Source organism: Mustela lutreola, chromosome 13, assembly GCF_030435805.1.
Source record: "Mustela lutreola isolate mMusLut2 chromosome 13, mMusLut2.pri, whole genome shotgun sequence".
NCBI lineage: Eukaryota > Metazoa > Chordata > Mammalia > Carnivora > Mustelidae > Mustela > Mustela lutreola.
Window position 1 is genome coordinate 79654999 of NC_081302.1, and position 15628 is coordinate 79670626.

General features: G+C 39.5%; 1 protein-coding gene across 4 annotated transcripts in view; it reads right to left on the reverse strand.

Moving 5' to 3' along the window:
• The window catches only part of LOC131813749 (nucleoporin p58/p45-like), a 46471-nt gene extending 43574 nt beyond the window's left edge, over positions 1-2897 (reverse strand). For 2 of the 4 annotated variants that reach the window (XR_009346941.1, XR_009346935.1), the window contains exon 1: positions 2535-2828. Coding sequence is in view for 1 of the 4 variants with exons in the window: in XM_059144213.1 (XP_059000196.1) it covers positions 2535-2640 (106 nt within the window). In the remaining 3 variants the exon portion in view is untranslated. Of the gene's footprint in view, positions 1-2534 lie in introns of all 4 variants that reach the window. The other 2 variants (XR_009346940.1, XM_059144213.1) reach the window with 2 other exon arrangements.
• Positions 2898-15628: the final 12731 nt, after the last annotated feature.

Here is a 15628-nt window from a genome sequence, read left to right on the forward strand (position 1 = left end):
TCTGCCTGCCTCTCTGCCTACTTGTGATCTCTCTCTGTCAAATAAATAAATAAAATCTTTCCCAAAAAATGGAGCGGGCCCGGTGTCTTAGTTTATCATTGATTGTAAAATTATCTCTAGGAACATGGGTATGTGAAGTACAGAAGGTTGGCAAAACAGGGTTTAAGGTATTACCAACAAAGCACAAAACTGTGAACCCTTAATCAACTGAGCTAAAAAGGTATTTTAATAAATGTTATTGGCAAATTTTGAAGACCTCAAATTAAGGAAATGGTAGTTATGCTGTCCTCCCTCCCAAATAATTCAGTGATCCCATTTGGTTTTACTGCTATTCCATAAATATAGAAAGAGGCACAATGAAATTTTTTTTTATTTTTATTTTCTCTGAAATTATGTATTTTTAGACTAAATATTTAAAATTTCTTGACAACTTAAGATAACTGAAGACACAAGGCACTGTTTCATAATTAAATGTGAAAACATTACCGAAAAAATACATCAAAGTGGTATCTTCTTACTCAAGAAAGCAAAAGAGAAATTTCTCTACAGGAGAGAAATTTATTTAAAAGCTACCCCAAACAGGACCAAGTTTTGCCTCAACCCACTATTATCTGCCAATGGCTCATCAGAATGTGTTACTGTTGACTCCATCAGGTCAGGAATATTGTTTTAACTTCTCCAGCATGCCCTAATGTGGACTTAGAAAGTAACATTTAGGGAGCACTTACCAAGTGCCAGATATGATGTTAAGTACTTGATTCATCAGCATCTCTGTTCCAGATGTGGGAACTGAGGCTTGGAGAGTAACTTCCCTAAAATGATTTACCTAAAGAGACCAAATTGGGATGCCTGGGTGGCTCAGTGGGTTAAAGCCTCTGCCTTCGGCTCAGGTCATGCATGATCCCAGGGTCCTGAGATAGAGTCCTGCATCGGGCTCTCTACTTAGGAGGGAGCCTATTTCCTCCTCTCTCTGCTTGCCTCTCTAGCTACTGGTGATCTCTGTCTGTCAAATAAATAAATAAATAAAATCTTTTTTTTAAAAAAAGTATATTTTTGACACAGCAATTGCGATTCCATTGAACTAAACTAAGTAGGAGATGATAGGAATAGTTTTCGCCAAATCGGAGAAGGGTTATTGGTTGAAAACCTGGAAGAAAGAGCCAGTACCCTTATTTATTTCACCATCTAAAACAGAGTCCATTATATGGAACTGTGTTCAATAAATATCTGTTCCATGAATGACAAGAGCTTGCAACAGGGCGGTGGCACTGGAAGTGAAGCAAATGGAAACTAGGTAATTAAAATTAGCAGGCCTTGCTGATTAAGGGTGCAGAGAGAAAAGGAGGTATTAAGGGAAATTCCCAGACTTTTTCCTTGACTGTGTAGTCTGTACCTCCCCCATTTTTCTTGGTAAATTATGCTTTTTTAATTTTTTTTTAAGATTTTATTTATTATTTGACAGAGAGAGAGAGCTCTCAAGTAGGCAGAGAAGCCGGGGGTATGCCCCTTGCTAAGCAGAGAGCCCCATGCGGAACTCAACCCCAGGATCCTGGGATCATGACCTGAGCAGAAGGCAGAGGCTTATGCCACTGAGCCACCCAGGCGCCCCTGTACCTCCCCTTTTTAATATAAGGAAGATACTTTTGGCTTTTTACTCTACAATGACATCCCTCGAGCTTCAGGAGATAGATACCTTGTAACATTTTCTATGAACACTTCTTGATGTAATGAACTCCTCCCCTTTTACCTTAAAAAGACGGAGTTCTAAAAATTAAATCTCTCACCATGAAAATGACCTTTGACTATTATTGTCTCTTTCTAAACCTCTGCTGGCTGTATTTCGTCATCGCCTGAGCGGTGCTTTAGCAGGTTGCACAAAAACGATAAATATGCTACCTACAGTTTTCAGTGTAACTAGAAGACAGTGTGAGTCATTCCACCATAACTCTCACGTATACTAATACGCACACTGTTCAAAAGGACCACCAAGAAATGCTGCAACACGTATTTAAAACAAAAACCTGCAGTAAAAAAGGACAGGGTTCCATGAGGTACCAAGAGGTGAGCTCGTTTAGAATACCACGAAATCATTAAAGCAGTGGAATGTCCAAAGCCGTGTATCCTGCAATGAATTCTGAATTATCAGCGATACAACTCTAATTGTCCCCCTTAAAATTTTTCTATTGTCTTTTTCTGAAACCCCAGAATGACCCACAATGTCGTTCTCCGTTCTGTGCCTCAGACTGCCGCACTGCTAGGGCTCAGCGTGAAATCCCAGGCCCTTTCACCCAGCCAGACCCCACTGGACAGGGACACTGGGTGAACCATTGTGGATTCTGGGGACCTCACAACCCTATGACCACCCTCCCGACCAGGCCCCCGAACGGCAGGACTATGAGGCTGGCGCTGCGCAAGTCTGTCTTTCTTTTTCGCAGACCCACTAGAAAGGAACCCAGCGCGAAGGGAGAGGGCCCGGCCCACCCACGGGATCTCACGGAGAGGACCAGGCCGGGAAGGCGCAGAAGCGCAGTTACCTAGATGCCCCGTCCCGAAGGAGAAACCGCCGCCTGCGCCGGTCCCGCCGGGGGCTACGGTGGTGGAGCCCAGCGTGCCGGTCCCGAAGGAGAACCCCGTGGACATGGCCGCCGGGGTTCAGCGCCGAAAGGAAGCTGCAGCGGTTCTGGACGTTCCTCTCTCCTCAAAGCCAAGGCGGGCCAGGCAGCATCGCTCTTGCCCAGCCGCAACCTGGCCGGAAATTCAAGACCTAGAGGCTGAACAAACTAGGCCGAGGTGGGCGGGGCAAGCACTCGACAGCACGTTCCGGCTCCCGCCGCGCGCACGTAACCGGGAGCGAGCCCGCCGCGCAAGGCAACCTGGGATGGGAGCAGTGGATCACGCCGGCGAAGGGCATCATAGGAGGGTGCGGGCTGCGAGGGGAGGGGGGGAGTGGACCGAGGGGGGGGCGGAGGGGGGGGCGGAGGGGGTGGGCTGCGGAGGGGGGGGTTAAGCGGGAGCGGGGGCGGGTTGCGGGCCCGGGGGGTTGTCGGGAGCGGGGTTGGAGGGGTGGGACTCCGGTGCTCTTAAAGGGTAGGCGCTTGGCCTTAAACAGCAAAACCGTTCCCTTAGTTCTGTATTTGCATACGTGTTGATGTAATCTGTACTTCATGCCTGTTGAATATTATTGCTTATGTCTTTCCTTACTGGTAAAAGGATGCGTGGAATCCCAAGGTGGCGAGGGCCCTATTGAGCAGTCCAAGCCCTGTTAGAGGAAAGGAGGCGCGCTCAGTCCATGGTCGGCTGCCATCCCTTCCCGGAGAAGGAGGGGTAGCTTGTCTTTCCCTGACAGTTCGGAAATGAACCGAGAGCAATTCATTCATCCGCTCCACAGCTTTTGGAGCCCGATAAGCGCAGTCATTGCGAGTTGCCAGCCAGGAAGCTCAGAGAGCATCCTTTGGTGGGGGGTGGCGGATCCCGTTGGTGGCGCTGAGCAAACCCCCTGGACGTCAAGCGATGTGGTCAAGTCCACGAAGTTTGTGCAGCATATCCTGCTGAGTAGGAGTCTGGGTCTCCAGGCCCATCGTGGCGATGGCTGCCTTCTGGCTTTGGGTTTTGCATTGCTCTGCGCCTCTTTGCTACCTACCAGAGGAACTGCCAGGTGGAAGGTCTAAGTACAGAAACAAACACAATATAGTGCGGAATTTAAGAGTTCCAAGAGCAACCCCTAAACATAAGAAAAATGTAGATTTAAGGAAGAGATCCCCTCTTGTAGAAGCATCAGGAGAAGCTTCATGTCTGGTGCATTTAAGGTGCTGTCATCATAATGTGGGTCTTTATTCAGAGATTGTTACTCCCGCAAATGGTTTTCCTACTTGTGATTTCTTCCAGTAAAATTCATCCCATAAGCAACCACCAGATTTGCTCTCCTAAAACACAATTTTCACCCCTGCACTGCCTTGATGAAACACCCAGTGGCCCTTTAGGCTAGCATTCGTCCTCCATAAAACAAATCTAAGCTCCGGCCTCACAATTCCTCTTAATGCAGCACTTTCTCTAGTGTTGAGGTTGGGCATTGCTGCCTCCTGTGGACTGAATCCTGTCCCTCTAAAATTCATGTGTTAAAGCCTTCACCTGAAATGGGATGGTGTTTGAAAATAGGGCCTGTGGAAGGTCTTAGGTTTAGATGAGGGCACGAGGGTGGGGCCCTCATGATGGGATTGATTCCCTCATAAGAAGAAACATTAGAGACCTCTATTTCTCCATTTCTTGAGGATACAGCTAAAAGGCAGCCTTCTTAGGCAAGAGGAGAGCTGATGGGCACCTTGATCTTGAACTTGAATTTCTCTGAGAAATTTCGATTGCCACCCAGACTGTAGTATTTTGTTATGGCAGCCTGAGCACTTACACATTACCTCTGTGTGTGTTTAATTAAAAAACCTAAATAGCATTTTAGATATTATGGATATCACCATAAGAATAATTAAAAAGTATTGCATTTGAACTGTAATTTAAAGAAAAATTTCATAGTGACTGAACAGGAGGAGGAAAAAATGAAATATCGAGGGTCTTAGAGCTTCAGTAATCTAGAAAATGCTATTATCAGTGATAACTTATAAGATGGTTAATAAGAGGACTATGAGGGAAAAATGTAGGGTATTTTGACTGGAAAAAAAAGATCCAGATGATTTTTGTGTATTCTTTCCACAACTTTTGAAGACTATCAACATAAAATTACTAAGTTTAAAAGGCTTGGCCTAGGAGTACCTGGGTGGCTCAGTCAGTGAAGTGTCTGCCTTCCACTCAGGTCACGATCCCAGGGTTCTGGGATGGAGCCCAGCACCAGCCTCCTTGCTCAGCGGGGAGCCTACTTCTCACTCTCCTTCTGCCTGCAGCTCCCACTGCTGGTGCTCTCTCTCAGGATCTCTCTGTCAAATAAATAAATAAATAAATAAATAAATAAATAAAATCTTGTAAAAAAATGCATGGCACATACAGTTTATATGTTGATTAATAAAACATGTAAGGTTAGCTGGAAGGAAAGTGCATGTAAAAATGTAGTAGGGACTAATATATATTCATAATAAGGGAAACTGATGTGGGCCATATATGAATTAACTTCTCAATCATTCTGTAAATCTTAAACAGTTTTAAAAATAAGTTTATCAAGGGCACGTGGATGGATTAGTTGGTAAAGCATGCAACTCTTGATTCTCAGGGTTGTGAATTCAAGCCCATGTTGGGTGTGAAGTCTATTTTTAAAAAGCTAAATAAATAAAATATAAGTTTATAAAGGAAGTGAGAAATTTGAGTTAGATAAAAGTTTGAGTTTGGGGGGAGCCATTCAAATTGATAAAGTATTCCTTTAACTTCATAAAAGTTTTAGTATGGAATTTTTGTCTTCCATCTGGCAGAGTAGTTTAACTTGTGCAGAAGTAACCCCTGAGCTGCCACGGAGAGGAGGGCCGCAGGGATGGAAAGCAGACTACTTAATGAACAGCAGTATTACAGTCTATAACATGGCTCCAGATACACCGAGTGTAAGACTGGACCTCAAAGACCTTTTCTCATATAAATTCTTCTGCTTGTCATATTAGCAAAATGAAAACACTTTACCTCCTTTATTCTACAGAACTAGAACTCCAAAGAAAGCAGTTTCTATAAACCAGCAATGTGGTTATTAAATGGAAAGCTTGATGTAAAATGTCCATGTAAATTTCATGCCTATTTAAGCCTAAAGTCTATGCATCCAGGCAAAACCATGCAGCACAGTCATTTGGCTTAACTGTCCTTATTTAGAATAACACATTCTATTCCAAAGGATGTTTCCCATATTCCTCTTTGACATTGGGGGACCTGAATCCGTGTATCCATTCTATGGGAATTACCACTTTCCAAGGATGAAGCAAATGATTCAGATTCTAAATTATGTAACAAACCACATTCCTTCCCTTTTTTTTTTTTTAATATTATGTGAATCATACTAAAAAAACCATCTTTTGCAGAGTTACTGGCTGTATGGTGATGTTGCTAATGTCAGAATCAAACTGAATAATCCAAAAGGCAATAGCATTGTAAAAAAAAATTAATTTCAACTTGCATTAAAATGGCTAAAGAAGCTTGTTTCCGTGGTATGCTCAGATCAGGATAACTCTGAGAAGCATCATTTGAGAAGTTCTAACATAGAAAAGAAGCTGGAATCTTAGGTCTATTTAAGTGGATCCGCAATATATATGGTCTGATCCTCTGAAATAACCAAGAAAGAAATTATGATTTAAAGCCTATATATGATCAGTTGACCTCTGTCTTGCATTTATTCCTGGGGATCTATTGACTCTAAAGTTTTATATAGTGTCCTAACTTTTTATAAAAATCCTATTAAAGTTTCAAAAGATCCAACAACAACAAAATTTATAGAAAGATAGATCAACAGTCAAAATGCGACCAAATGTTAATAACTGCTGACTCTACAAGAAAGATAGATGGGTGTTCATTGTACTGCTCTCTCAAATTCCCTACAGGTTTCAAATTTTTCATACTAAAAAATTGGAGCCTAAATCTAAAGCAGAAGTTTCCAAGAATAGATCTAATTATGATCTGTTTCCTGATAAAATTTTCACTTATCTCCCAAGAAATGAATAAAAAAGAAAAGAAAGGAAAAGCAATACAGGGAGTCTTACATGAAGCTAATTTTATTTATTTGTTTTTAAATTTTTTTTTAGTAATCTCTACATCCAACGTGGAGTTCAAATTCACAAAGCCGGGCACCTGGGTGGCTCAATGGGTTAAGCCTCTGCCTTCGGATCAGGTCATGAACCCAGGGTCTTGGGATCGAGCCCCACATTGGGCTCTCTGCTCAGCAGGGAGCTGGCTTCCTCCTCTCTCTTTCTGCCTGCCTCTCTGCCTACTTGTGATCTCCGTCTATCAAATAAATAAATGAAATCTTAAAAAAAAAAGATTTTGTAAAAAAAATTTATTTGGGAGAGAGAGAGAGTGCTCTAGCAGGGGGAGGGACATAGAGAGAGGAGAAACAGACTCTGCCACTGTCAGGAAGCCTGACATGGAGCTCCATCCCAGGATCCTGGGATCACAATCTGAACTTAAGGCAGATGCTCAGCCAACTAAGTCACCCAGCTCCCACTTCAGACTTCTTTTAAATGAAAGAAAAAAAATCAACTTCCGTGTTAAGTTATCAGAGTTGGCCCTGGGGATAAAAATACATGTTTATAAAAAAATAAAAAATTTAAAAAAAAGTTATCATGGTTGGGTCTCTGTTATTCATAGCTAAACTTAATATACCAGTTTAAGTAGGAACCCACACTAAAAGATAGATTTTGTATGTGTTACTGAAGAAACAGGAAATAGCCATGATGAACCAAGGTCCAGATTCTCTATAGGATCACTATATAGTGATAAAGGCAAAAACAAAATATCCTGTTATCTAATTTTATTCTGCTAGCAGAGAGCACAGTTGAGTTCTAGTCTCAAAAACATAGGAGCCAAAGAGGGAGAATGTATCTGCATTTATTGTTCTCACATCTTAACAAAACAATTCATGGTACCTGATGGACTCAGTATGCACTGTCATGGAGCAGAAATACATTCACAAGACTATTCCATAGCATGCACAAAATTTCCCTCAATTCTCTTTGGCCAGTTTTCCCACTGCTTGATTAGACCTCTTTTGGTTAAAAGGAATAGAAATCCTCTAAAAGTAATTTTAAGCACAACTGTGTATACATGTGCAAGGAGATGTGGGAAGACAGAGTTACTGGTAGGTCTTGATAGAGTTACTGGTAGGTCTTGTTATTGAGACATGGGAGACAGACTTGGAATACAGAGAAGTTTCAAGTGAATCTAGAGGAAAAGGTGTCACGGCCGGTGCGACAAATCGACCAGGAACGTGAGGGTAAGAGGATGAAGAAAAGAACTCGAGAAGCAGAGAGATGGGGCAGGAGGAGCGCTGAGGAGGATGTCCAACAGTGCTAAGTTTATTCAAAGCATTAAGGCCATATATATAGTGATAATAGGAGAAGCAATACATCTGTGTCTAGTTAACCACGAGTTCCCATAATAAGTTTCACAATGAACTATAAGCAGACTTTGTGACACCAAATGGCTGACGCCGGTACAATTGTTCTGTATTGACACAGCAAACCTGAAAGTAATTTATGGGCTGTACTAGGGCAGCAAGGACCAGCCACGAACTTATGACCCCAACCGAATTGTTCTCATTTTTAGCAAGCATGTGGGAAGTCAGGTAGGCGAGCGAATAACACATAGCACAGACCCTTTCTCAATGCTACTTGATTTTATCGACCTAAGGCTTTTGTTCGGCTATTCAGCCTTTAAAGGAGCCACAAGTCAGGGCCTGGATTGGTCCTCATCTCAAGCCCTATTGTGGCCTCCCACAAAAAGGAATAGCCAGGCCTCAAGTATATCAGAAAGTGACAGCTAGACAGTTCATAAGAAATGAACAGGAGAGAGTTGCACTTATTTTGGAACTGAGAAGATCTGGAGGTCCCAGGGTATGGGGGAAGGAGTAACTAACTGGTTGAGTGCCCAAGGGAAACAGAGGGGATTCAGGCATCTGCCACACAAGAATCTGAGACCCAGCTCTCAAGGAGAAAAGGCCAGTAAACAAATGCGGAGAAAGTGAAACAAACGTAGCAGAACAGTTTCCCCCCAACCCTGTCCATACCTCCAACCCCACTGTTATCAAACCAGGGAAGTACAGGGAAAAAGAGTTTTTGAATAGGATAGAGGGGCAAATTTATATTTATGTTAAACTAAACTCTTGACTCCTAAAAATAAGTAATCGTACAAAGTTATTGAGAGGTAAAAGGAAAACCAACAAAACAGCCTTAAAGGGAAACTGAAGAAAAAGCTACTGCCTGTTTCACCCCATAAGAATCCAGTGTTCAATGAAGGGATTATGCAGAATACAGCACGACTGACCACTGTATCCACCAATGTTAATAACCAGTGTGAACGGACAGAAAGATCAGACATGGATACCACTTGGGCAAATCATCAATATTTGCTCATCTAAAGGATTCAGAGAGAAAGTCACACCTTCAGGATACAGTGAAAAATGATGAGTTATCTTCTTTATGACAGAATGAGGAGCAAGCCAGCCTCCGAACTCTCAAATCCGGAGACAATGAAAGTTATACTAACCTCTGGAAATATAATATTTCTCCCTCCAAGTATGAGACTGAGGCATATCGGTTAACTTGGCTGCATGCACTTTGCTGGGCCAGGTGCACGTCCTCACCCGCAGGTATAGAATACAGAGTGTAATCACTTGCATACAATGTACAGTCACTCTGATAAGAACAAATGTTTGTTCCGTCACCCATTCTCCTCAAGGAACACAGTCTGATCCATATAAATTCCTAAACTCAGGGTTGAAGAGGAGGATGAGGATCAGCAAGTACGCAGACATCTCCAGGCATTCTGGGATGCATTCTTAAAACACACGTGCTCACACCTATTATTTATTGAGCATTCGTTGAGGCCAGCCACTACGCTTGAGCATTTCTCTTCATTCCATCATTTAACTAACACAAATAACTTAGTGGAGAAGATGATGGTAAGTACTACTACTTACCAATAAGTAAACCGAGAGTAGAGAAATTAAATAATTTTGTAATTATTAAATTATAGCTAGTAAATTATTTGGTAATTAAATAATTTAATATCTGTTCACACAGATAGTGAACAGCAGAAATGAGATTTGAATTTAGATAGCTTTGATTCCACAAAGAATTATGACCATAGATTTCATCTTCTGCAATAATATACCTAAAACTAAAAGTGAAGAAATGGAGTCAAATGAAATATTCTTATTCTTTCAATGACTTATGTTTATTTAAGAAACAACCAAATTAAGAAATATAATTGCTCTTATGATATCTCATTAGGTGGCAAATAGTAAACATAATTATAAAAGCAACAACATTTGCTTTTAAAATATTAATATTATCTCACATGAATCATAGTATCAGACAACTCTCACACATTTTGTAGGGGAAGTAAGTGTTTTGGTGTTTTTTTTTTTTAAGAGTGTTCAAACAAACAAGCATTAGGGAGAAAGGAATGCAGGAGATTCTGATTCCTCATTATTTCAAAGTATCATGATTGTTTATTGAATGCTTTATTGTGTTTGTTAATTTTGATGCAAAAATCTACCATCTTTAATTAAGAAAATGCCATTTCATTAAAGTCATCCAATAACAATAGTCATATCCCTATTGTAAGTTGTTTTTGTTGGCACATACAAGGAAAAATTTAGGTGTCCCCTAGAACTTGGGTGACAAAGGAAGTTCTAACTAGATGCAACAAAACAAAACTAATCAAAGAACTAACATTTAAGGACTCCATAGAAAGACACAGTTTGGTGTCTAGACCATGACTTACAGGAACTTAGTTGGCCAAATGGTGTAGTTAAAGAAACAACAGGACCCTCAGAAGGAGACTTTTTCGGCAATAAAGCCTAAATTAGGCTTACTTGATACACCCCTATAATAATGAACCTTCAGGGCTGCGCCAGACGTTTCCCTGGCCCAGAAACACTACTATCTTGTCCTGCAGTTGATTCCTCCCAATAGGATTTACAGATGCATCAAGACTTTGGCTGAATGAGAACAGCCTATCCACACGATTTTTTTCCCTTGCTCTGAATTCATGCTAACTAAGCAAACTTCTCCACTGTAAAGTGTCTGCATACCTTTATAGGAATACCTTTATAAGTATAAGTCTGGGAGCAGGTACCTATGATGTAAGATACTGAAATTCTGACCTTCACTGAAGTAAGTAAATGAAGATTATCTAAAACGGAAAGAAAAAAAAAAAAAAAAGGAAAGAGTCCCATAACAAGTTACTTAGACATATAGAAGTGAAAAAAAAAAAGAGGAAAAAGGCAAAAATCAAAATGAGTGCTTTGGGGGAAGTAGGAATAGCGATGAAGCATGAGATAACCACATTTTGTTATAAGTTTTGTGCTACTCTTGAACTTTTAAAAGCATCGTATATTATTTTGGGAAAAAGTTCAAATTTCCTAATCCATAGATTTTCCCAATTGTGAAAATATCATACTTGAGGAAGAAAGTACAAAGTGTACAAGTACTGTATAACTAGATACCCTCATCTCTAAACGTCACATTGTAACCACCACTCACATCAAGAAACTGAGCGCTGCAAGAGACTTAGAAGTGACTTCTAGTGATTGACGTCCTCAATCACACTCCAGTGGTAACCATTATCCTAGCTATTGTAAGGATATATTCTCCACTTTTCTTTACAGTTTCAATACCTACATGCTCACCCCTAAACATAGTTGCGTTTTTGCCTATTTTTGAACTGTAATATAAATGGAATCATACCATATGCATCATTTGGTGTCTTGTATAGTTTTCTGAAATTATTTTTTAAGTAGGCTCCAGACCCAGCGTAGGGCCCAGAGTGGGGTTTGAACTCACAAACCTGAGATCAAGACCTGAGCTGAGATCAAGAATCAGATGCTTAACTGACTGAGCCACCCACGTGCCCCTGTGCCTTGTATCTTTTGTTCAAGCTTATGTTTTTTTGTTTTGTTTTGACAGATTTTACTTATTTATTTGTCAGAGAGAGAGCGAGTGAAAGTGAGCACAGGCAGACAGAGTGGCAGGCAGAGTCAGAGGAGTAGCAGGCTCCCTGCAGAGCAAGGAGCCCGATGTGGGACTGGAGCCCAGGACGCTGGGATCAGGAACTGAGCTGAAGGCAGCTGCTTAACCAACTGAACCACACAGGCATCCCTGTTCAAACTTATGTTTAAGTTTAATCCTTGCTGTATGTAACTGAAGATTGTTCCTTTCCACTGCTGCATAGCATTCCATTTTATGACTATATCACCATATACCTATTTTATTGTTGCTACTGTTTACAGTTTGGGGCTATTAGAATGGGGTTGCTATAAACATTATACATGTATCTTATTGCATATGTTTAAAATTCTCTAGAATCCACATTTAGGAGTGAGTTGATGGTTCCTAGGCTATGTATGTGTTCCACTGGATAAGAGGAAGATAAATTGTTCTTGAAAGGTTTTGTAACAAATAACACCCCAACAGCAACCATGGTCTGAGAGTCCATGCTGTTATCCATCCTTGCCAAAACATGTTAGTGTCAACGTTTTTGAATTTTCCTGATTAAAAATAAAGTTAAATACTTTCATATATGCTTACTGAAATTTTGTATGTCTTATTTTGTGAAGTCCTATTTAAATGTTTTTCCCATTTTTCTGTGGAGCCTCTGCCTTTTTCTAATTTATTTATAGAAGTTCTTTATATTTTCTTAATATGAATCCTTTGTATATTATATGTATTAAACTGCCTTACACTCTGGGTGCCTGGGTGGCACAGTTGATTAAGCCTCAAACTCTTGATTTCAGCTCAGGTCGTGATCTCGGGGTCCTGGGAACAAGCCCCATGTGGGGCTCTGTGCTCGGCACAGAGCCTGCTTGTCCCTCTCCCTCTGCTCCTTCCCCCTATGCTCTCTCTCTTTCTCAAATAAATAAAATAGTTTTTAAAAACCTGCCTTACACTCTATGGTTTGTCCTTGTACTGCTTTATTGTTGTCTTTTTTTTTTTTTTAAGGAATAGAATTGTACAATTTAAGTACTGTTCAATTTACTGTCTACAATGTTTGTATAGTCTGTTTTAAATAATTTCCTCTATAATAAAGTCATGAGACTCTTCTCACTTATCCTCCAAAAGTTTATAATGCTGCCTTTCACACTTGGGTCTTCAATCAACATAGGAATAGATAGTGTGGGGTCAGAATCAAATTTCATCTTTTGACCCATATAGATAGCAAATTTTCTCAGCCCCATGTATTGAAAAGAGAGTTTCCCCACACTGATCTGTAATATCACATTTTTTCATAAACCAGATAGCTACATATATGTGGTTTTATTTCTGGACTCTCATTCTGTTTGCCTAATCTTGCAACATGCCACCTTAAGTACTATAATTTGGGAAAGTCTTGCCTTCTTGTTCTTCCTCAGAATTATTCTTAGCCCTTTACATCCCCATATAGGTTGTAGAATCAGCTCATTACACATACATACTGACAAATCCCTGCACCCCCAAAATATATACACACACCAACCTGTTAGGATAGTGATTGGGAATACACTGAATTTATAGATAGATTAGTTTGGAAAGAATTGATATATTTTAAAATTGAGTTTTCTATTCCATGAATATAGTGCATCCCTTCAATTTAGTTAGGTCTTCGTGTGTGTGTGTGTGTGTGTGTGTGTGTGTGTGTGTGTGTGTTGGCGGGGGAGAGAGAGAAATTGAGATAGATCTACCCCAACATATCTTTTCATCCATCCATTTTGAAGTTTTATAACATTCTCTATAAATATCTTACATGTATTTTGTTAAATTTGTTCATTGACATCTGACATTATTTTTATGCGGTGGCAAATACAATTCCATTTTCATCTTCTATTCAATTGGAATTTATATGTTATTTCTAAAAGCAGTTTCCCTAGCAATTAAAAGCTATAAACAGCCTTTTTCTTTTCTTTTCTTTTCTTTTTTGAGAAAGAGAAAGAGAAGTTGAGAGTAGGGTGGGGATATAAAGGAAGGGGCAGAGGAAATGGGAAAGAGAAAGAATCTTAAGCGGGATTGATCTCACAACCCAGGATTATAACCTGAGCTAAAATAAAAAATCAGATGCTCTAACTGACTGAGCCCCCCAGGCGTCCCTACACACAACTTTTTAACGAAAGTTAACTAGCATTCCTAATTTCTACCAAGATGATGCAAGGATCCTAAGATACTTTATTTCAATCCTCACTCATATATATAAATTGCTTTTCAATTTTATAAAACTTGAGTATTATTGTTTTATGCAGTCAGTGTTTATTTACATTTATTCATTTCTTTACATTAAAAAAAATCTTCATTTCTTTTGTAGCTTAGATCTTCCATCTCTGATCATTTTACTTATTCTGAAGTATAAATTTAAAATTTGCTTTAGTATGGATCATGGCAAACTCCATCTTTTTGTTTGTTTGTTTGTTTGTTTGTTTGTTGGAAAAATGAATTTTCCTCCCTACTCTTATTTTCTGGAAGATATTTTTTCCTGGGAGAAGTATTTTATTTATTTATTATTTATATTCATTTTTTGAAAGATTTTTTTTTTTTCCCAAGTAATCTCTGCACCCAGCATGGGGCTCAAACTTACAACCCTGAGATCAGGTGTCCTATGCTGCACTGACTGAGCCAGCCAGGTGCCCCTGGGAAAAGTACTTGAGATTGTCAGTTGTTTCTTTCTGTATATGGAAGATACCATTGCAATGTTCCATGGCTTCTATCGCTGATAAGAAGTCTACTATAAGTTTAATTGTTGATCTGCTGGAGGTAATTTGTACTTCTATTCTGGATGGTTTTAAAATCCCCATTTTTGTCTTTGGTGTTGCCATAATGAATTCACCATAGTGAACCTGTAGTTCACTAGCCTGTGTTTAGAGTTGGATTTCTTTTTAATATACTTGGAATTCGTTGGTTGCTTTATTCCGTGGATTGGTGTCTAGCATGCATTCTGAAAAAAAAAAATGAGGCATTGTCTCTTCAAATATTATCTTTGCCCCAGTCGCTCTCCTTCTCTCTTATTCTTGTGAAACTATGATCAAGTTTGCTTTAGATCTTTTAATTCTATCCTTCATTTTCCTTAACCTCTTTTCATATAATCTTTTTGTCTCTCTGTATTCCTTTTCTTTGTGGATAATCTTCTTTTAGTAACTTCCAGTTTTCTAATTCTTTTTCTAATTTGTCTCATCTGTTAAACTCACCCAATGAGTTTTCCACTCCAATTTTTGTATTTCAGTTGTAGAACTTATATTTGGTTCTTCTTCATATTTTCTATATCATTCAAAAATCATTTTCCCATACACTGCAGATGTTTTAAGGGTCTTTAATTTCTTGAAATAAAACAGTTGCTTTATAAACAAAGCCTGATAATTATAAAATCTTTTATTGCCATCAGGTTGTAACTGCCAATGATCTCTTGAGAATTGTTTCCTTGTGTACTAGTTTTGTTGTTGTTGTTGTGATGAATTATTTTCCTTTGAAAACTAATTGTGAGAATTATTTGAAACCTATCGTAGAGAGACAGTCCAATCAAAAAGAATTTGTATTTGCTGTAATAAAATTCTTAGGCACTACTAATTGCAAACACTTTCAATTATATGCACAGCTTGACATTTGGGAGAAGTTTTTTGGGTAGTAAGAATATAGGTTGCAAATCCATCTATTAACTTTTTTGTGGTTGTGATATATCCAAGACAGGCAATTTCTCAATGTCAATACAAATTTTCTGATGTATTCTATGGTTTGGGTTGGTTGTATTTTTATATGTCCCTGGCTTTATGTAGGAAGAGTACCTCATTAGACTCCCCATTCATTAGGCCCTAGATTTTAACTTCTGAATTTTATGTCCTGTAAGAAATATAAATGGCCCTTTTGCCACAATTTCACTATTCTGCTTACCTCTCTGGGTGTACAGTTTCTTATAGTGTATAGTGTATAACTTCTCTACTCAAAATGCTAACAAAACAGGAGGCTGGGTACTGAGACAC